The sequence below is a fragment of the Thalassophryne amazonica genome, chromosome 1 (genome assembly GCF_902500255.1).
Source record: "Thalassophryne amazonica chromosome 1, fThaAma1.1, whole genome shotgun sequence".
Taxonomy (NCBI): Eukaryota; Metazoa; Chordata; class Actinopteri; order Batrachoidiformes; family Batrachoididae; genus Thalassophryne; species Thalassophryne amazonica.
This window is the reverse complement of record NC_047103.1, coordinates 82,070,208-82,093,384: the sequence shown is the minus strand read 5'-3', so window position 1 is coordinate 82,093,384 and position 23,177 is coordinate 82,070,208. Positions and strand designations below refer to the sequence as shown.

At 41.6% G+C, this 23,177-nt stretch overlaps 1 protein-coding gene across 1 annotated transcript in view; it reads left to right on the top strand.

Annotated features, from left to right (window-relative positions):
- The window catches only part of mkxa (mohawk homeobox a), a 50,097-nt gene that overhangs the window by 4,525 nt on the left and 22,395 nt on the right, over positions 1 to 23,177 (top strand). The window contains exons 3-5 of the mRNA XM_034172047.1: positions 405 to 564; positions 3,823 to 3,976; positions 10,311 to 10,670. Of these exons, the coding sequence (XP_034027938.1) occupies positions 405 to 564; positions 3,823 to 3,976; positions 10,311 to 10,670 (674 nt within the window). The remainder of the gene's footprint in view (positions 1 to 404; positions 565 to 3,822; positions 3,977 to 10,310; positions 10,671 to 23,177) is intronic.

Genomic DNA, 23,177 nt, shown 5'->3' with positions numbered 1-23,177 from the left:
ATTGGTTTATGATATTGTCACAAAAAGCGCCGCATTTTCGTCACGGCAGCACAAATTCATTGTAATACGTTCCGTGATGGCTGCACGAAATTAAAAGTGAAGCGCGGGGGTGGGGGGTGGTTATGGTTAGGGTTGGGGGTAAGAGTAGGGTTAGTAATAGTGAGTTTAAAAAAAACCCTGTCATGAAAATTTGAATCATTTCATGACGGGAGCACAAAAAAAACAAAAAAAAACATGAGCAACAAATACCCAAACTTTAGGGTGAAAATAACTTCAGTGTCATTGTCTTGGTCAGATTTCAGGTTGCATGTGTGTGTGTGTGTGTGTGTGGGTGTGTGTGCGTGCGCGTTTACCTTTAGAACCTGCATGGTGCTGATGCACGGCTCTCTTCCTGTGCTATACAGGGGTCGTCCCAGCGGGGGCAAAGTGCGACACAAACGCCAGGCCTTGCAGGACATGGCGAGGCCACTAAAGCAGTGGCTCTATAAACATCGGGACAACCCGTATCCCACCAAGACGGAGAAAATCCTGTTGGCCCTCGGCTCTCAAATGACCCTGGTCCAGGTAAATGTTGTTTTCTAGGACACTGTGCAGCTGCTGCTCAGGTCGGAAAAAAAGAGCTTTAATAAGTGGGACAAGTGAGAGAATCCACCAGGCAGGCCCGAGTGTGATCAGCGAGAAGTTTGATTTCTGTGGTTGAGTGTCTGTTTAATCATCTCTGAAAAGTTAGATTCTAACTTGCAGTTAGGAGACAGCGGTTAGAAATGTTTTTACATCTTGAGCTGTTTATTTCATAAGGCGCATGCCGTGGTGAATATCATTATTTCTACTTTCTTCCAGATGCTGCAGTTGGCTGTTATGTTCATTCTTTTTTGTTATTTCACAGTAATAGGAAAACCTTCCTGTCATTTTTGTTTTATGCACAATTTGAGCTCTAGTGCGCCCTCTACTGACGGAGTGTATAGTGCCAGAGGAGCAGCTCAGTTTTTGGTGGCAGACCCAGAGAGGAAACAGAGTTGTGACTGTTTTTGTGTCTGGCGCATGCAGTTTTGTATGTACAGTATCATCTAGCTGACAAGGTCACTGATATGGCCTCCAAAGTGTGCGGCGGCTGTTTCAGGCTGCCGGCCATGCTGCGTAATCTGGTTCTCATTTTAGTCCTGATGGAGCTGTTTGTTTTGGTGAGGGCAAGCAGAGTGCAGAGGAATGCTTTGTGTTGGACACACGCACTTAAGGAAACACCCAAATATCAGCAGCAGTGTCAAAGGTCAGCACCTGTTTTAATCAAATGTAACCACGGTGATGACAGACACATAAACAGCTTTTATCACATTTTCTGACACCATGTTTGTCTTTGTCATTCATTTGTATAAAGTGTGCTGTAGGCAGTGCCCTTTTCTGTGTGTATCCAGTTATGGTTCCTCCACTGTCAGCAATGTACTGTCCTGGACAGAATTATTGGCACATCTTATTTTTAAGTACATCATTTAAAATATCATCAGAAATGAATGAAAATTAATAATTTTTGTGTTCACAGAATATTTAAAATGATGTCCAGTTATACAGAACAAAAACGACAAAACAAAGTGTACATATGACAAAATCATTGGCACATTTTTATGGTAAATAGCAAAGTGGACAGCCAGTTTTACAGCCAGTTTCATTCAGACAATCCAGTGAATGAATACATAAACATTTCTGAGTCACTGAGTATAACCTTGGAGTTAATTTACATCAAACAGAAATACAAACCTTATGGTAAGTCTGTATGGTGCAGTCAGTTGTCAAAAACTGCATTTTAAGCAAGATGGAGACTAGTGAGGTGAGGGAAGCTACCAAGACACCTATGACAAATCGAAGGAGTTTCAGAGTTCAGTGGAAGTGATGAGTAAAAAGTGGACAAAGCACAACTTTTGTCTGTTGCAACAACAGTTATACAGTTTCACTGAGGAGTCAAACAGAGAAGAATTTGAATATGGAAAACTCATCAAATCTTATCTCTCATGTTCCTTCAGGCAAACTATACTTGAAATTTCACATTTTCTTTTGAAGAAAATCTTTCTCTGTTCTATTCCACCATGAAGCTGTATAACTGGTGATGCAACAGACAAAGGATGCACTTTCTCCAGATAATGCCTATAGATTATATATATATATATATAAAGTTTGGACATTTTAATATTCTGAATTTACGAAACTATTTAATTTGCATTGTATTCTGAACACATTTTAACTTCTGTACTTCACCTTTAGGAGTGGCAGTAATTCTGACAATGAACTGTGGAACACATCACTGTGGATCACAGGATTTTTCCCTTGGATACGCCCACCTGCCACCAGGTGTTTAAAGCAAAACTTTCATGTTTTCGCCATTTTTTCCATGTAAATCTAGCGGGCGATGTATTTTTAATCCACTGATCATTGAAATGCCTCCGTGGTCATGCTGCTCTGTGTGTCTGCACGCTGTCTCCTCCACGGTACACTCGGTTCAGACAGGGCATGGGTGAATGAGCTGGTTTGGCTCCTCTGTCCTCATATTGAATCTTTCTGGGTGTTGTGTGAGCAGGCGTGCCCTCTTCTTTTTTTAAAAACTTCATCAGCAGCCATCTTTCCTCCAGTCCTCATTCGCCATCCTGCGCTTCGTCTCATCTCACCTCGCCTCCGTCCAAACCAGCAGACTAGGACTGGATGCGTTGGCCACCTTCTTCCTGGTGTGCCACAGGCTGGAGACGAGAGGGATGTGGAATGGTGTTGGTTAACGAGAAACACGATCCTGAATGAGAAGGCAGGATCAGAAAAATAAGTACTCTAGCATAAGTCCTTGTGTCCCAGCCCCTTCATAAGCCGCTTGACGTCTATTGAGCATGAAAAGTTATTCTTGTATAACAGCTAATAGTCTCCCTGCCCCGTGAAAGGAAGAGTGCCGGCTCAAGTGTCTCTTTTATTGCATCTTCAAGACAGTGTTTGGAAAAAATGTATTATTGAAGGGAGGCTGTGCAGGTCCAGAATAAGCAGAGAGACATGCATCTCGGTTGGAACATTAGTTAATGAAACATTGCATTTATTGGCCGTCCAGCCTTTGGTCGTTAAATGTTGCTTCATGGCGTTGATACAGAAATGATGCATGCCGATGGGTCTCTTTGGTAAGCGTGTTAGAGAGCTGCTCTGCACAGTGTCTCTGCTCCACTCTTCACATTAGTCTGATGCAGAGAGCAGACAGTTTTAGAAAGGACGGTCATTAGTTTGCTGTGGATGTGTTCAGTGTCAAAGCAATAGCATAGCAATAGCATACATCCAGATACTCATACTAGCAAACTATACAGCAGACAAAAAGCAGTACATCACAATCTGTATGTTATTTGCACATTTAGTAATAGTCGAATAGTATCTGGATGATAAACTACCTCCATTATGTGTAAATGGGCTATACTGCACTACCCCATGAGGCATCTGGAGCCTAGTAACTGAAGAATACAAACTTCTAAGAAAAATTCAAAGAAGATCGTGAACATACATGAAAATGGTAGCGGCGATGGAGAGGCATGGCATTGTACAAATGTACATTTATTAACTATCAGGAACCATTTAAAAAGTCTGCCATGGCAAAATAGAAATGTTTGGGTATGTGTATCTGTAACCATTCAGATCAAGGGGCTGGTGAGATGGCAGCTGTGTAGTACATCTAAATTGTGTCCCTACTGCTCACTCGCTTACTTCTAGTACGTACTACAGTACTGGTTGGGTAGTAGGTTCCTAACCAATGTTATTGTTTGGATGCAGGGCAAAATTTCTATTCCATCTTCTCTTATCTGTCTATCTCAGGTTTCTAACTGGTTTGCCAATGCCAGGAGGCGGCTGAAGAACACAGTGAGGCAGCCTGACCTGAGCTGGGCGCTCAGGATCAAACTGTACAACAAATACGTTCAGGGCAACGCTGAGAGGTTGAGTGTGAGCAGTGACGACAGCTGCTCAGAAGGTACGTCTTCATGACACCTTAACAGCGTCTTCACTGTTTACTTTCCATTCAGAGAGCAAAGTTCAGCACTGTCAAAGCACAGCCATCCAATATGTTCTTTATTATCACTTGTTAAAACACCCATTCTGCATTTACCATGTTTTATCTGGCTCCATTCTCTCTCACTTCAGGGGCAGTGACAGAGATTGTTTTTCATTATTGGCTTTCACCTTTGACCTACCTTATATAATGAGCAAAATGTCCAACTCAGCGCCATGATGAGAGTTTTTTTTTTTTGGACATAATATTTTCACATATCCAAAAAAAAAAACTTAGTGCAGTTCGTTACAAATCTAAGTTCTCAAGAAAGAAAAATAGTGCCACACAGTTAATTTTCATATTCATAAACTTAAACAACCCTATTGTGATGATCTATACCACACATTCTTATGCACATAATGCAAGTGCATTTGGGACATATCCAGCTCCACTTTGGTATTTATATTGTATATAGTCTAAATCAAAGAAAGGTCCAGGGTGCAAAGGTGTTGTATTTTTACACTAGTTAGCCTATCTGTTGTTACTTTTCAGAACCATGTGCACTTTAACCTGGGGTATCACCATTTAGATGGCAGACCCAGTAGGTAACAGAAGCGAGAGTTTTTTTTGGTGAGGAAACAGACTGTGTGCAAACAGATCATTTACAGGAGCAGCAGTCATCCTCCAAAGCTCCCTGAGGTGAAGCAGTTGAGCTTCACCTCAGGTATTTGAGGGAGATAGTGCTGGATTTCTGCAGCATTATCTCCCTCAAATACCTGATATCCTCTACCTCCCATCAGGCGTAGACAGACCCCTGGTGCTCCTGGACCATCCCATGGACATCTTTGGTTTAATACTCCCCGCCTGCAGACTCTGAAAGGAAGGAGTTGATTGTAAACATACAGTCATGAGCTCACCTTTGTAATGCGTATCTGAAAAACTGTTTTCTACCTGACACCAGGTGTTTGTTGGTTTGTGGTGCAGTAGTTTTCTGATGAACAAGAGAAAGTGCACTTACTGTTAAAACAATGTGGCCACTGGGGTGAAAATGACAACAGTATCATTTGGAAACTAGCAATGACACACTGTGCTGTGTGCTTTTATTCGCCATGTGTATGATATGCCCCAAAATATTCTTCTGCATCGAAAACCATCTTACTGCAGATTGACTGAGTTTTGTGGCATTTGAGGTGGATATGGCATGTTGTTGGTGTGTAGTCAGTCAGTCAGTCAGTCAGTCAGTCAGTCAGTCAGTCAGTCAGTCAGTCATTCTTGCTGCCTGCATCATTGTATCAACTTCACAACCTCCAAATAGTAGACTTATTGACACAGAGTGATTCTGCAACCACAATGACAACATTAAAACCCTAAAACCCTGAACTCCCATGGTGGATTGCAGCACATCATCTGTTTATTGGTTAGCTAAAGTTGCTAATTTCTTTTTTGCAGCGTTCAGCCTTGACCCAAAATACATAAGTATGCCAAACGACAAATGTCGTCCACAGTTTTTGCATGATCAAAGCCATACACACCCACACAGAGGCCACTTGGCTATTAGACTATAGATAGCATTGTAGAAATCCAGATGATGTAAACCAGTTTTTTGTGGACTATAGCCCTCGATATTTATTTTTAAAACTTCAAAAGGGTTTGGCCAATGAGCAGTATACAAAAATGTGAATGCAGTAATAAATTGTACACATTATGAAGTGTATAAGACAGGTCCTTTTGTAGCAAAAAAGAAAAAAAAAAAATCAGTGAGTTCTCATTAAATATGGAACATATCCAGAATCAATAGTTTATTTGCCTTACCCAGTGTACTGACAGATTGTTGCAATGGAAGATTTTTCTTCTATAACATTACTGCAAATAAGGCTTTAAGGCCATTCATTTATTACCTCCACCAGCAAAGTTGGAGGAGGTAATGTTTTTGCCCGTTTGTTTGTTTGTGAACAGCCTGGAGTCCACAATTTTTTCCATATACAATTATGATTTTTTTTTTAATTTTTTTTTACTCAAGATTCATATCCTGATAGGCAAGAACTGATTAAATTTCAAGGTCAAAGGTCAAAGCCAGACAAAATCTTTGAAAATGCGAAAATCCCTATCTTTAACATTGAACGCATCTTCAAAATTCAGAACTCTGTCAGAAAAGATCACATTTCTTTCATATTTCAGAACATTATGTAGGATGGTATCCTTTATCAGGTGACAAAGTTTGATCTGATCCAGATTACAGATTTTTGTGGCCATTTAAATTTTACATTGTAAGCCCCATTTAATGTATATTTTAGACTATATTAGATTAGATAGAACTTTATTGTTCCCTTGGGAAGACTCCCTCAGGGAAATTGAGGTTCCAGCAGCATTGTAAAGCAGCACACAGGGTAAGAAGCACACACAGTATCAAAAGTGAAAGTAAACAAGAAAAACAGTTTGCAAATATAAATACACAATATAAATACCAGACATACTAATCAATACTGGTTTACTGGCTACTACTGCTCCTCTCATTCCCATCCTCTGTCTTCCTGTTACTCCTCCTCCCCCAAGTGAGGAGTTGTACAGTCTGATGGCCTGAGGGACAAAGGAGTTTTTCAGTATGTATATACACAAACACACACCCATGATCACAAATACCAAAAAAAGAAGCGTGCAAAATTGGTCAATGAACTCCAATTTACAAAACCCAACCAGACAAACAATGGCAACCACCACCCAATTGCGAAAGCAATAACAAAATCAGTAAACCTAAATCTTCAAACTATAATAAGCAATTTTATTATTCTTGTAATGTCTTTTAAAGCCTACTAAAGTACCCAGTACTTTAATATTGTCAGGGCAGTTATTCCAGATGTTAACACCTTTAACAGAAACACAATGACTTTTTGCAGTAGTTTGGATCTTGTGGCTAAAGAGGCGCTTCTGGTTGCTGATGACAGTGTGCAGAGGGTGACTGGCATTGTCCGTAATGTCCAACAGTTTGTCCAGTGATTTCTTTTCTGCCAGTCACCAGAGAGTACAGCTTCATGCCAACCACAGTCAGCCCGCCTGACCACTTTGTCCAGTCTGGATGTGTCCTTCTTGAATGAGCTGCCCCTCAGCACACCACGGTGTAAAAGAGGACGCTGACTAATATAGACTGGTAGAACATCCGCGGGAGTTTCCTGCAGATGTTAAATGACCGCAACCTCCTCATTATATCATTATATCTAATCAAAGTGCCTTAGTCACTCTCATTTTCTGTTATGGATTTACCTACGCCACCAAAGTTGAATGGATGTTCCAATTTTCTGCCTGCTTGTCTTCCAGTTATCAGTTGTAAACCAAGTGCCAAAAAGCAATGACAAATTGTGCATAGCAGAGATAACCAATGTTCTGTGAAAATGATCTGAAAAAGAATTCAGAACTGAAAAAGTTGGGGAAAACAAACAAACAACCCCCCCCCCACCCCCCCCACCCCCCCAAAAAACCTGCCAACACCACAAAAAAACTTCAGTTCAAGTGCATGAACTAAATACATACTCCTGACATTTTACCACATCCAATTTACCTTATGAAAAGCCACTTCTAGCAGGACATTGACCTTGAACATTTTTTCAAACATGAAACATTTGTGGAATTGGAAACTAGTGTTGGCGGAGGTTTTGCACTCTAGTGTGGTGCTGTAGTTATTTCTGTTATAAAGATATCTTCTCTATTAATTTATTTTACAAAAAAGCTTACTCTGTAGCAGTAGGAGAGCAATATAAAAGTAATCTACAAAGTTTTAGTTTCATGTGGCTTTCCCCCATAAATATCGTTTAGTAAAGTTCTTTAAAAGACTGTGTTAAGTGTCTTATCCTACTCCCTCACTGAATACCACTAGAATACCACTAGTTGCCTTATGCTGAAGAGGACATGCCCTTGAAATGGGTGTTTCAACAAGACAATGACCCCAAGCACACTAGTAAATGAGCAAAATCTTGGTTCCAAACCAACAAAATGAATGTTTTGGAGTGGGGTGACATCAAAAAAGCTGTTTCTGTAGCAAAACCAAGAAATGTGAATGAATTGTGGAATGTTGTTAAAGAATCTTGGAGTGGAATAACAGCTGAAAGGTGCCACAATTTGGTTGACTCCATGCCTCGCAGATGTGAAGAAATCATGAACAAAAGTGGTTATACAACTAAATACTAGTTTAGTGATTCACAGGATTGCTAAAAAAGCAGTTTGAACATAATAGTTTTGAGTTTGTAGCATCAACAGCAGATGCTATTATTATTGTGAACACCCCCTTTTCTATTTTTTTTTTACTAATAGCCCAATTTCATAGCCTTACGAGTGTGCATATCATGAATGCTTGGTCTTGTTGGATTTGTGAGAATCTACTGAATCTAGTTATCTAGTTAATCTTGTTTCCCATGTAACAATAAGAAATATACTCAAAACCTGGATTAATCTTTTTAGTCACATAGCACTACTATTATTCTGAACACTACTGTATGTAGGTGTAAATGTACCAAGCTTGAAGCCCCGCCCATGTGTCAACACGCTCATGCTCAAATGCATACTCGGCTGTGATCAGCCTGTTCACATTTGTGACACAACTCATCTGCTGCCGTTGCAAGAGATTGTGAGAAAAGTACCACCGTGTCAAAGCATGGACAGACCAGATGTCTCCATGTGTAGTGAAAATGAAGCATCAATGAACACGCAACACAGCCCGGAGGAAAAAAAATATTACATTATTATCACATATTTTTGAGTATGATAGATGATCAAGTAATAAATATCATCTAAAAGGTTCACACTTCTCAGGACACACTTCCTGGTGTGAACTTTTTCCTTGTTTCCTCTTTATACCTAGTGACTGGGAAGATCTCTTTACATTGTACTTCATGCACCCCTGGAGCTCCAATCTAGCATTATGACATGAAATGAGGCCAAAGCCCAAGCTAGTTCATGCGCCGTGTCCGTGTGTGCCCATCCTAAAGAAGGCTGATGCTATGCAGGAACATGCTCTGGGTATATAAATGGTGAGTGTGTGACACGGGCGAGAGACGGCGAGGCAGGCGGGCTGTGACACGCTGTCATTAAGACACCCCGCTGAGCCAACTTCTGTCTGCCAGCCTGCAATTGGAAAAGAGTAGCTGTCTATATGCTGTGTGTTTACTGCACACACATGCACACATGCTGAGTTTCAAGCGAGGAGCTGCCTTTTTCTAATCTCTGACGGCACTGGCACTGGAGACAAAAAGAGAAAACATACAGTCACGCAGCGAAGGAATGAACAGAAAAGAAGAGCGCTGTGGTGTCAGTGATCTGTAATTCAATTTCTGAGGAGGAGAATGAGAGCGCAGCTGAGAGAGGAATGTGTGCATGATGTTTGGGTTGTCAGCCACAAGCTGCGGTACCACCAGAGCCTCTGTATATCTCCCGGACTCTTCTCCCTGTCACATTATGGTTCTGATGCTCTCTGCAGCCTGATCCCACTTCTGATCCTCCATTATGTTTGTCAGACTGTGCTTTTGTTCTAGGAGCTATTTAGGGGCCCTAACGTGACCCTCTGAAATGGTCTGCCTGTTTTGTGGGTACGATTGCTTACACGCATCTGAGATTAAGTGTGCTTTGCTGCACGGGGTGTGGATCGGACAAGCCGCCACGGCTGCATGGAAATGGACATTTTCAGTCTTGAGCGTGTTTGATTAGATGTTACATGCAGCTGGAGGGTGTTTCTGAGGAGACCCAACATTCAGACACAGCACTCACTGCACCCTTCCTCCAGCAGCACAGAGGAAAGAGAGCAGAATGACATTCTGCTACCTCCATGTGGTTCTGATATGTGGGAGCTATAATTTTAATTTGGCCCAGACTGAATCAAAAGTCCAACCTGCCCAAATTACAAAATTACCCTTTTGGCAGGGACAGTATCTCCAGTGAACGTCTCCTTGATTTCCCTCCTGCCAGAGGATATCTGTTTTTTTAGTCCGAGGTTTAATCTTTCTCCAGTTTGTTTCATCAGGTAGAGACCTGTGCTTTAATTCAATCACTTCGGCTGCACACAACCCTGGATATTAGTGAATTCTCCAGAGGAACAGCATGCTTTTTGCTGGAGTGGAAATAGACGGCCATCCGTGAGGATCTGGTAATGGTTCTTGGAGCACCAGGTTAAATGTCCCTGCCTGGTACTTAGAGTCAAGATTAGACCAAAATAAGCAGACTGTGAGTCATAACGGTTAAACATGCAAGGCTGTCTGTGGAGTAGATTGCCCTTTGCTTTGCAAAGTATAATCATGCACTTCATCTTAAAATCAATTTTTTTTTTTTTCCTTAGATGGGGACAAGCCTCAGAGGACGCAGAGCAGCCCAGAGGAGCTCAACAAGCCCATGTACCAGAGCGTCATCAAGAAGGAGGGCTCTGCCATGGTGGGCATGACCATGGGCATGGGGGTGGGGTTACGCTCTGCTGCAGAAGCCGCCTCATTGGCTGATGAATACGTGTCACCGCCTAAGTACAAGAGCAGCTTATTGCATCGCTACCTGAATGACTCCCTGCGCCACGTCATGGTGGCCAACGGCGTCATGGATGCTCGCAAGAGGAACCACTCTGGCTCCTTCAGCTCCAACGAGTATGACGATGAGCTGCTCTCACCATCGTCCTCTGAGGCTGAGGCCAACTTTGTTTATCGGGCTGGTAAGGAGCAGCATTTCGCACATTCTTTCCCTTCAAGAGTCACACGCACAACATCCTTCACTTTCTTCTGTTTTTTTTTTTTGGTCCCTTCCATCTGCACATTTTGTTTTCCTTTTTGCATCTGGACTATTATTTCCAAATGTCTGCCTGCACGGCCGCTGCCGTCTTACAGCTCTCTGCTTCCATATTATTTGGCGTTTGTATTGCTGAATTTGACACTTGTAGCTACTGAAATTTATATGCAGGAAAGAGGGTGCTGAGCCTTCAAGAATGTGTTATATTAAATTTAAGCAAACCCCGGTGTGCTTGAGCAAACACACAAACTCATATCTGCACACAGCTCGGAACCCGTGCACTGACACTCTCACCCCCTCCTGCCAAGTAAAGAAGGAGCTCCTCTGACCAGCCTTTAACTGTGCACAAACAAGGCCATGTACAACGTGCATGCTCTCTCTCTTTCTCTCTCTCTCTCTTTCTCTCAGACTACTGTTTGGCATGCTTTTGATCCTGCCATGAGGTCCCGCTGAGAGAACAGGAGTAAAGCAAACGGGCCGTGTGTGTTTACATGTCAGATACAGCAAAACATACGTTTCACTTCAGGCAGACTGACTTTCATCTTTAAATCCAATAGAAAGAACTTGCACACAAAAAATATCCAATCACATAGAAACAAAATGCAAGTTTTTTCTCTCAAGGTAACATCCGTTGTTGATTATGCAGATTTCATTTCTTGCTTTTTAGCTGACTTGGATGTACTCTCTTTTTGTCTTTCATAATTAACTATGCTGTGCTATTTATATTGCTACATGAAAAAAGTCAAGTAAATCCATTTGTTGGCAGAGTTAGATGTACAAATCAGCATAATATGCCCCTTTACAGTATTTCAAAGTAAACACAATTGCAGTATGTGCACATAATACCCTTTTTTATTATAGTGGCACAATTTCATGACATTTTAGTGACATCAATTGTCCCACACAATGACAAATTATTAGCTGATTTATACAAGCGTAGGTTCATCGTTTTAACTTAGTTGGCTGCAGAGAAATCCTTGAAAATGTGTTTTTTGGCCTATATTTTTGACAACCTTGACTGATCTGTTCTAAAAGTTAATCATCTGAAGACACGCACCCAAGGAATATTCCTACCAAGTCTGGTGAAAATCTGTCCACCTTTTTCCAAGTCATTTTGTATGTAGTTCAAGGCTTTGCTGCAGCCTTATGCCTTTCTTACATTGTTTTTGTCCAGGTGTTGGGAGGAGAGATCGGCTCATTGGTCGAGTGGAAGCACCTGAGCCACCCCTTGCTCCGGCGTCAGCTGCTACAGCGTTACACTGCTGCCTGATTCAGACTGGGACTCTTCACGGCTCTTGTAACAAATTTGGGGGCTTGTCCAGGAAAATTTGTTTCAGCTGGCTCAAACACATACAGTAACAAATTAAATGAAATGATAGATGAAAATTTATTTACAAACTAAAATACCAAAGCTAAAATAAAAAATAAGCTATGGAGAGTCCCAATCTAAATCAGGCAGCAGCTGATCCTTTGCAGCTGAAGCTGAAGGAAGGGGTCCAGGTGCTTCCACTTCTCCCAGCACCTTTACACATCCAAACAAGGACAGAAACCAGCCGCAGGGCAGCAACAGCGTTGATCCAGTTCAAGAGGTGAAAATGAAAACCATCAATTTTATACTTTTTAATGTTCTGAACAGAAATGTTCATTTGTAACAGTAGACCCACATTGTATCTGACTGTGGCAGATAGATGGTTACATTTGACAGGTGGAGATTAACCAGTTGTCTGCCTTGGTGGTTGCCGTCCAGGACCCAAGGCAGTAATGTGTTTTGGATGTGGCAGTGCATGGTACCAGTGTATACTTGTTAATAATTTTATTTATTTATTTATTTATTTTTGTTAGTCAACTTGTTATAGTCAGTCCTTATAGGCCCTGAGGCTTGTTCCTGTTTCCAGTTTTCATGCTATGAAGTTAATGATAGTTACTTCCCAGCCAAGGCCAGTACCCATGTTACAGCTAGGTGGGCTGAGACAACACAGATTAAGTGCCTTGTCAAGGACACAGGCAGGCACTGGGAGCAGGATTCAAACCCAGGCCAGCAACACACCGCTGAGTTCATTGAGAATCACTGAGGAGCTTAGTGTGTGTGGAGCACGTCTACTCTCTTCAGTTCTTCATCTGGCAGCGCTTCAACAGCCACTAAAAGATGTCCCCATGAACACTGCAGCTGTTGGATTGAGCTTTCTTGTATCATGGATGCATTTTTTAAAAAAAGGTAATGGAGGTGTGCAATAGAATTAAACATATGGGATAAAAATGCACGATAAATAGGAGCAAAATGCTCGGTACGTGACGACTCTCATATAATGGGAAAATAACAAACGTCACCTGATATACAATCCACCAATCAAACAACAAGAATCTACTTTGGTGTCATATAAAGAAAATTATAGCCTATGTCCGTAAACATTTTTATTTGCAAATTGTTTTTTTTTTATTGTCACTTTTGATGCTCTGTGTGCTTCTTTCCCTGTGTGCTGCTATACCACACTGCTGGAACCTCAATTTACCCGATTTACCAATTTATGCACATTTTTCCAAACTGAGTGCTGTAGTACAGAGGTGGGACAAAGTCAGGAATCAGGAAGTCCCAATTCAAGTGTCAAGTCATAATGCCCACCAGCTGACTTGAGACTTGACTTGGGATTTGCAGATTCATGACTTGAAAATGACTTGACAGTGACTTCGTCCCACCTCTGCTGTGGTACAACCAGCAGGACTCCCGCGGGTGTGTGCATTAAATTTTGTGTCACTACAATGTATAACATTGAAACTATTGAAAATTTAAACAATAAAAAATTCTCCAAAGTTTTTCACAATGACATTTTTCCAAACTGAGTGCTGTAGTATAACCAGCAGGAGACCACTGATGTGTGCAGTTTGTGCAATTTGGTGACACCACACCTGAATTTACTGAATATTTTTCTGGTGTCTTGTTTTTGCACTTTGTAGACGGTCCCTTCCTCTGTGAGTTTGACAGGTGGACCGTCCCGGTGAAATTCTTCACCTGACACTGTCCCCAGAGCGGGACACACCCAATGGGACCGGGTGCTTGACTCCAGAAGCGAAAGCTGCTCAGATCACCTCCTCGATCAGGCTGTCGTGACCCCCACAAAAAAAAGAAAGAAAAAAATTTTTTTTTTGCGGTGATAGGGTTTGTGAGCGGATAATTCATGATTTACAGCTGATTCACGTTTTGGGGGTTAACAAGCCCTGACACAGACACACATCCAGGAGCGATAACCTCGAGCTACCATTGACCTGTACTTGTTTAGCGACATTTTGCATGACAGCTGTAGATACTGTGGCATCAGTGTGTAGCCAATTTCAACATGCACATTTTTCATCTCACAACCTGAACCTTCAATTATTCAGTAAAAATTAATAACTAGATATACGCCTGATGCAGCCAACTGAAACCCGTGTTAGCAGAATATTTTGTGATACATTCTAATCATGTTTGGTGGTTTACTAACATAAAAGACATTTCTGGCATTTCGGTTCCCGACTCCTCTGTGAAGTTTTACACCAACCCATTATTCGGGTTGACAGTCATGTTGTCACTGTGTATAGGCCCACTCGGCGCCTGCAGGGGGCTGATTTGAGACTGTCGGTGACGGAGGCTTTATTGTGTTTCATTCAAAGCTCCTCTTCTGGCTCAGTGTGTTTCATATTATCTGAGTGTGAAGGGTGGGGGCGAGCGTGGGTTATGTACCGCTATGAAATTCATCAGCGACCACGACAGTTACACTTGAACAAGTTAAACTTTCTCAACCTGAACGAACATTGAGCTTTTTCACAGCGAAGCACCTGCTGAGCCGCACAGATGGAGAAATTACAAAGAGACGAACAGACCAAGTGAGACTTGTAACTCTTTACCAGATTTTAATAAGAGAAATCCTCCAAAAAGGATTACTTTACCTGGCCGGTCTGCTGTTTTTAATAGAGAGTAACCATTTTATCTCTGTGGTTAATGTAATGTCTTGGCGTTGACGTGTTGGATTTTTGGGCTCTGGCACCACGACAGGAGCGTTACTCTGTTACATGCAAGAGAAGTTTTGAATCCACACATGGAAAGTTCTCTGAGGCCACTGTGACTCATGAGAACGCTCACACGAACACCTGCTGGAGCCTGATGATCATTCAGTCAAAAGTAAAAAGTGGAGGAAAACAACATTTTATTTTTACATCTGATCTCACTGATGTGGATGAAATAAAACACACAGAGAGAAATATTTTTGACCATATGATCGTATTGTTTTCTGTGTAATTCTCTGCCCATAATGCTGCACATTCCTCAGAGCCCTTGTTGTTTTTGCCTCTGCCGAGGTCAGGGTGGGCAATAAGGGCCAAGATGGTGCAGGATTTCTTTGCAGTCAATCCCCTCAGCAGGTGAAGTGTTCAGGCGCAAAACTCAGTGTCTCCAAAACCACACATTTTGAGTTGACGCCAACAGGCACTTGGCTACTGAGGTAACAGTCAAGGTGCAAAATATTAAATAATTGGAGCATATCATTTTAATTTTATTTATGGAAATGCATGCATTTTCTAATATTCTTTCCTTTAAATCCTGATTTTAAATTTCATTTTTCTCCATAAAAATGGAGATACTGGGTTTTGCATATGAACATTTTACAGTAGTTGATTATTACACACACACACACACACACACAAAGAATAATGAACCAGACGTCACAAAGTATTTTCTGTCCTGCAAAAGAAACAGACACATTTTGTTAGTGATCAGTATGAAATAATGGTCTGAGAATGTGTTAACTCCCAAAACTGGAATCAGCTGCAAATCATGAATTATCCACAAACCATTAATTGCAAAACATGAATACTGAAGAAATATTTCCCAAAACATGAACGCAAGTCTCACAAAACATGACTATCATTCATAATCTATATATATTTTTCAGTTTAAGTAGTTTACTGATTTCAGTTTATGTATCAATTACTGCAGGAAGTCTTGATTGCAAACACTATCACTGCAAAAATGATTTTTTTTTGGGGGGGGGGGGGGGGCACTACAGCCGGTGAGGTGGTGAGCTGAGCCCCGAGCAACTCTCGCTTATGGTGTGATGCGCCCAGTGCCGCTGGGCGTGACCTGCTCCAGGGACAGGAGCAGGTGAGGAGTTTGCCTGGGTCAGTGCACCTGTCAAATGGTAACGTAGGTGTCAAACTCAGGGAGGAAAGAAACTTTACTGGAGACTCCAGTAAAGTTAGAAAGATATTCACAGATTCGAGGTTCAAGGCTCAATAAATCTTAAGAGAAACGTTGTTGAAAAACAAACAACATTAGTTTCTAATGTCAGGAAGGTAGACAATGAGCGACAACCTTATTTTTAGGGGGAGGTAATAGTCTTGTGGTTAAGTGTTGGGCTTGAGACCAGAGGATCCTTGGTTCAAATCCCAGCCTGACCAGAAAATCACTAAGGACCCGTGGGCAAGATCCTTAATCCCCTATTGCTCCCAGTGTGTAGTGAGCGCCTTCTATGCAGCACCTAGACATCGGGGTGAATGTGAGGCATTATTGTAAAGCGCTTTGAACGTCTGATGCAGTTTGAAAAGGGCTATATAAATGCAGTCCATTTACCGTTTTATCCATATGAACCGTCCTCTGAGCTGGAAAAATAACGCTGATCTGAACGAGCAGGCGGCTGTGAAACGGAAGCATATAGGGACCGTCTACAAAGTGCAAACATGAAAAGGGACACCAGAAAAATATTCAATAAATTCAGGTGTGGTGTCACCATATTCACTGAACACATCAGTGGTCTCCTGCTGGTTATACTACAGCACCCAGTTTGAAAAATGTCATTGTGAAAAAGTTTGGAGAATTTTTCATAGTTTAAATTTTCAATAGCGTCAATGTTACACATTGTAGTGACATAAAATCTGCACACATCAGTGGGGTCCTGCTGGTTATACTACAGCACCCAGTTTGCGAAAATGTGCAAAAAGGTAATTTTAGTGATTTTTATCATTAAGATAAGTAATAAAATGGGCAATAAAATTCACTAATTTCAGGTTTGTCTAAAATATTGTAGATAATTGTTTTCAAATTTTGCAAGCTAGGACGTTATGGACCATGATAAAAGTTTGCACACTTAAAAAAATGCTGTTTTTTTAAATTATATTTTAGTTTATTTTAATGCCAGATTTCACACATTTTTCTTTATCAAAGTTTAAAGTCTACCAGACTTCACCTTTTTTGGCAGCTGGTAAATGTGTAAAAGTTTCACTTTAAACAGACTGCCGAGTTGCTCAAACACTCTTAAGAATTTCTATTTTTTAAATATGAATGAAAGCATGAACACAACAGAATTCTGCTGTGACTGGTCGTGATAAGTCGTAGCGTGCCTGATGACGTCATCGGCTCCATTAATGGGGCAGTTATCTGTTGTGGCCTGAGCGCTGTGTTATCGGGCACCACAGAGGGCAGCCAACCGTAGCAGGAGATTTGCGACAACTACACAGTGGAAAACAAAAGTTTTGCTGCCTTGAAAGGTTTCACTCAGGTACCACACGCACATACAGACACAATAGCCGGTGGGGAATTTCATTGAGCACGAGGAGCGGTAGAATTCCATTACCCATGCCAGGGGTTTCATGCCAAATTACCCTTTAATGGGATATTAAATAGCAGGAATCTGGCTGAATGTTTTTCTTCTTGCTCAGTACCAGATTTGGCCCCGTCTGATATCATATAGATCATTATACGCCAAATAACTTCCAGCGTTTCTATGGACGGGTTGCTTAGAGAGTGGGCTCAGACATTTTACACGGGGCTGACGTTTTCTCAGGTTCTCTCAGTTATGGACTTTGGTTACAGCTCAGAATAGTATCTTCCACTGATGTGGAATAATTTTCACTAACAACAAATAAAAAGCAGCAACTTTCAACAAAAAAATGTATGTAACTGGACATTGATTGTCAATTAAAAATGGATTTTAGAAAAGGGTTAATTCTTGTGATTAGTTAGTGCTATTTTTGGGTTACATTTTCACAATCAAAAATTAGTATAATTCTTGTAATATGATGAGTAGCATGGTGGCTCAAGTAGTTAGTACACTTGTCTCAGAAAAAGAAGGTTCCTTGTTAAAGCCACATGTGGCTTATTCTGCTGATACACCTGGCGAGGCATCAGAAAGGTCATCTGCCATAAACCTTCTGCCGTATCAACCCTGTGTATCATACTGGATCTGGAAAAACTGGAAAAGCCAAAAATAAATTAATGACTAAGTTTGATTTCCTTTGCTATCTGACAGAAGAGAGTGGAGGTTATGTCATCCCTCTGGATGCACACAAGATCTCTTGAAATGTAGTGGATGTATTTCAACATTTTGTGAGATGTGGTTCTTGCATCAGGTTCAGGTTGTTTATATTTTGGCGCTGATCTGCATTAAATGCTTTCTCCAACACCGTCAGTTTATCTCATCTTCATCCTCTCCAAAGACCCTGTCTTATGATCTTCCTTCCTCCTGAGGCGTTAATGGCATTGGCTGTTATGACTCAGTTGGCAAGGTATTCACTGTCATGCTCCCCATTAACCAGTTTCTGAGTCACTTCTTGGACTGACTAAGTAACAGTCACCTTTATTTCGCAGCATTGGTGTCATTTATTATGGAGGCGGGTGCCGTTTAACTCGTACTTTCTCTGAAATATACTCAATGAAAGCAATAATGTTTGACGAGGTCACACTGCAGTTGCAGTTATTATATGATATATATATACGTGGTCTGTCCATAAAGTAACGGTCCTTTTTATTTTTTTTAAAAACTATATGGATTTCATTCATATGTTTTTACGTCAGACATGCTTGAACCCTCGTGCGCATGCGTGAGTTTTTCCACGCCTGTCGGTGACGTCATTCGCCTGTCGGTGACGTCATTCGCCTGTGAGCACGCCTTGTGGAAGGAGTGATCCCGCCCCCTCGTCGGATTTTCATTGTCTGGAAATGGCGGAATGAAAAGGACTTTTTTTCCATCAGAATTTTTTCAGAAGCTGTTAGAAACTGGCACCTGGAAACCATTTGAAAAATGTATCTGGCTTTCGGTGAAAATTTTACGGGCTTCACAGAGAATAAGGACTTTAACTACAGCTTTAAGGACCCCTTTAAGGACGGTCGGTGCGCCGCTCTCCGAGCTGCGACGTCGCAGCACAAACCACTGGATCATTTCTAAGCTGATGGCTCTGTGGATACGAGACCGTCGTGTGCTCTTTCTCTGGTTATCACAAGAGCTGGACATCAGCCATTTTCTGGCAGATTTCACTTTTAACAAGAGAAAAAAGCCAGAAAAGAAAGCCACGCGGAGGCTTCGCGCGTCACGACCGATTCGCTGATGAAGCGAGACAAAGAAACACCTCCGTTTCGGAGTGTTAGAGGACAAGTTTGGACATGCCTATCTCGGCTTTCAGTGCTTACCAGTCGAGTGAGTATAAGAGAACTTGTGGAGAGCTGGACATGTCCAAACTTGTCCTCTAACACTCCGAAACGGTCTCGTATCCACAGAGCCATCAGCTTAGAAATGATCCAGTGGTTTGTGCCGCGACATCGCAGCTCGGAGCGTGGCGCACCGACCGTCCTTAAAGGGGTCCTTAAAGCTGTAGTTAAAGTCCTTATTCTCTGTGAAGCCCGTAAAATTTTCACCAAAAGCCAGATAACTTTTTCGAATGGTTTCGAGGTGCCAGTTTCTAACAGCTTCTGAAAAAATTCTGATGGAAAAAAAGTCCTTTTCATTCCGCCATTTCCAGACAATGAAAATCCGATGAGGGGGCGGGACCACTCCTTCCACAAGGAGTGCTCACAGGCGAATGACGTCACCGACAGGCGTGGAAAAACTCACGCATGCGCACGAGGGTTCAAGCATGTCTGACGTAAAAACATATGAATGAAATCCATATAGTTTTTAAAAAAAATAAAAAGGACCATTACTTTATGGACACACCACATATATATGACAGATATTGGATCCTGGATAGATTTTAGTGGCACTTAAGGAGCAGTGGACTCATCCAGGTAAACAGAAGAAATGTCATCTTAAAATGGAAAGAATAATATTTGCATTTCTTGTCTTTAGGTAGAAAGACAGAAAGATCTGATTTTTATAATGTGGAGAATGAATACCATGACTGTTTTCATATTTCTTGTTACAAATGGTATGTTGGTGATATATTCTGTAGTAATATTGACAGATGTGGGTGTTTGCAGTGTCTAATTTGAGACTATATCGTCAAAGTGACTTTCACTGACTGATGAAAGCAATTTAGTGTTGACCGCAGAAAGACAATGATCAGGGCAGAGTGGCTCACTGACAGTGAGCCGATCCCAGACAGTGATGGATGAGGACTCTTGATCTTAGGAATCCACAGTCATGGATGGACTGGCTACAATTTGCTCTTTCCACAGTTTCATATGAAAGGAGAAAGGCATTATGGAGCAAGGAGGGAGAGAAGAGCTGTTCCAAGACAGCTGCTTTTGCCAAAACTCATTAGGTTCAGGTTGGGCTTTTTGAATCAAAGTGGAAGGGAAGAGAGGGAGGCACTTGTTCCATCCAGCTCTGGAGAAAAGTGGTGGAAGGAGGCCTGTTGGGAGAAGAAAGACAGCAATAGTGGAAATAATTAAATTCAGTTGAAGGTAAAGGGTCACTTTACTTCTAATAGAAAGATCACATTGCTGTGATGAAGAACCAAACATTCTGGATTTATTTTGAAAAATCTCTTCCAAATTTGATGGCACTTTGTCCAAGATATATGTGACCTTTTCACCAAGGTTTGCTCAATTGGTTGACTATTCTTGACTGTCCTGAAAGCAAACTGTTAAAAAAAAAAGGGTAAACATTTAGCCTCCTTAGGAGAGGAAATGGAAATGGTGTCCTTCTAGAATTAATGTGCTATCACTATACAGGACAATTTGTAGACCTCACTGTGAAGAACATTCATAGAGATTGCTTTGTAATTCCATGAATGTCCAGTTTATTCTGGTGAAAATTATGGTGCATCCAGAAAGTATTCACAGCACTTCACTGTTTACACATTTTATTATGTTACAGCCTTTTTCCAAAATGGAGTAAATTAATTTGTTCCTCAAAATTCTACACACAGTACCCCATAATGACAATGTGAAACAAGTTATTTTATTATTTTTGCAAATTTATTTAAAAAAAGTAAGAAATCACATGCACATACAGATTCACAGCCTTTTCCATGAAGCTCAAAATTGAGCCCAGTTGCATCCTGTTTCCACTGATCATCCTGGAGATGATTCTACAGCTTAACTGGAGTCCACCTGGGGTAAACTCAGTTGATTAGACATGATTTGGAAAGGCACACACTTGTCTACATATAAGGTCCCACAGTTGACAGTGCATGTCAGAGCACAAACCAAGCATGAAATCAAAGAAATTGTCTTCAGACCTCCAAGACAGGATTGTCTCAAGGCACAAATCTGAGGAAGGGTACAGAAGCATTTCTGATGCTTTGAAAGTCCCATTGAGCACAGTGGTCTCCATCATCATTGAGGCCTGTATGACGCAGTGGCCAGATGGAAGCCAAAAGACACCTGAAGGACTCTCAGACCATGAGAAACAAAATTCTCTGGTCTGAGACAATGGTTGAACTCTTTCGAATGCCAGGCGTTATATTTGAAGGAAACCAGGCACCATTTTGCAAAAAAGAGAACTTTTTCATGTTGTCATTATGGGGTGTTGTGTGTAGAATTTTGAGGGAAGAATTTAATTTACTCTATTCTGGAAAGATGTAACATAACAAAATGTGGAAAAAGTGAAGCACTGTGAATTTTTGCACTTTAAATGGGAAGGTGGATAAAAAGACAGAGAGAAGAAGAAAAAACAACCCTGATGGTGAACCTCTATCATTGGAAGATAGGATATTGGCTTCTGACCACTAAACAGAGGCTGGGTGCGAGACGGACACAGCAGACAGTGTTCATTCTATCCGTCATTTTGTGGAGAAGTGTTAAGAGACAAACATCAGCACAGACGCTGTTTATACGCAGCTCCCTAACATAGAACTGGAAGAGTGGAGAATAATGAGTGGGGCGCCCTCTCAACCTGATCGTTTTTAAATCGCCAGGCTTTTTGGGATGAGCACGCACATGATCAGGTCATCAGACTCCATAAACACAGCTGCACTGACCTCGTCTGCATAAAACACTAATTGTTTCCATTTTAAAAACTGACCAGTGTTGACAACAATAGGCTGCCTTTGTGTTCCCACGGGACGGCCGAGAGGTTTAATGAGAGCAGAGGTGTGACCCCGCAACAACAGAGCAGGGCGTCATTCACAGAAATCCCCTAAGACTGAGAGAAGGGGCACTTCAGTGTACCACTGAGAAGAATTCCAACATAATGATGCAGTTAGTGCAGCACAAACATGTCATTTGGCTTCCAGCTCTTGAAAAAGGATATTTTTAAGCACATGCAAACACTTAAAAAAATCTGAATAATGTTTACAAGTGGTTTTTCCCTCCCCCCCATGTATACGTTCTACTCACCGCAAACAACACTGAGGATGAGAAACCTGTGGAGGAAAAGACCAGTGTAGAGGTCTCCCCGCTTCAGCCTTTTTAATAAATGCAGGGAGCAGACGCTGAGAAGTTGTGAATCAGAATATCAAGCAAATATCTTTGTCCTTGACCCCTATGCCCGTTCTTGAAAATGACAGACCCACACAATACACAGGACCAGCTCTTTACCTGTGTCGAGATGCCAGAGAGGTTGTGGTGCGTTGTGGACCTGGAGAAAGCCTATGATCAGATACGTTAAGATGTCTGGTCTCTGGCTCTCAGTCATTCTGTCCTTGTTATGAGATCTATGGCTGCATTCTTAGTACAGAGTCAAACATAAGGTCGTTGAACTCTGTCTTCATTGAACTCAGTCTTCTGTTAATAATGAAGTAGAAGTAAGTCCTGCAGTCCCTGATGCCAGTTGGTGCCAGTGCTTAGGTCAGGATTTTGTAGCGTGAAGTGGATGAGAGTCTACGACTCTCCTTGGATGGGATACCGGTGGGATACCAACACTCATTTACAGCTGGGCAGACTGGAAATATCGGCACTCCTTCTTTGGAGCCCATGTTGATTTGTGCAAAACCAATTCAGCTGTTCAGGCTGTTATTTGAGACATCCTGAGAATTTTAGGGGATCCATACGAAGTTGCCAGCCTATACACAGATATGGTGAGTACTATATGTAGCCAAGGCAGAGATTGTCCCAGTGAAGACAACTATTCACCAGGGTTGTGTTCTAGCCCCTACATTGTTCAGTGCTTGCTTAATCAGTTCAATCAGTGACTAAACAGGGTGTTGAGTAGGATTGTGGAAACCAGGTGACTTTGTTGAGAAGGAAAGGTTTACATACCTTGACTTTGCTGTGATTTTTGCGAAGCTGAGTGAAGAATCGGAGTGTCTG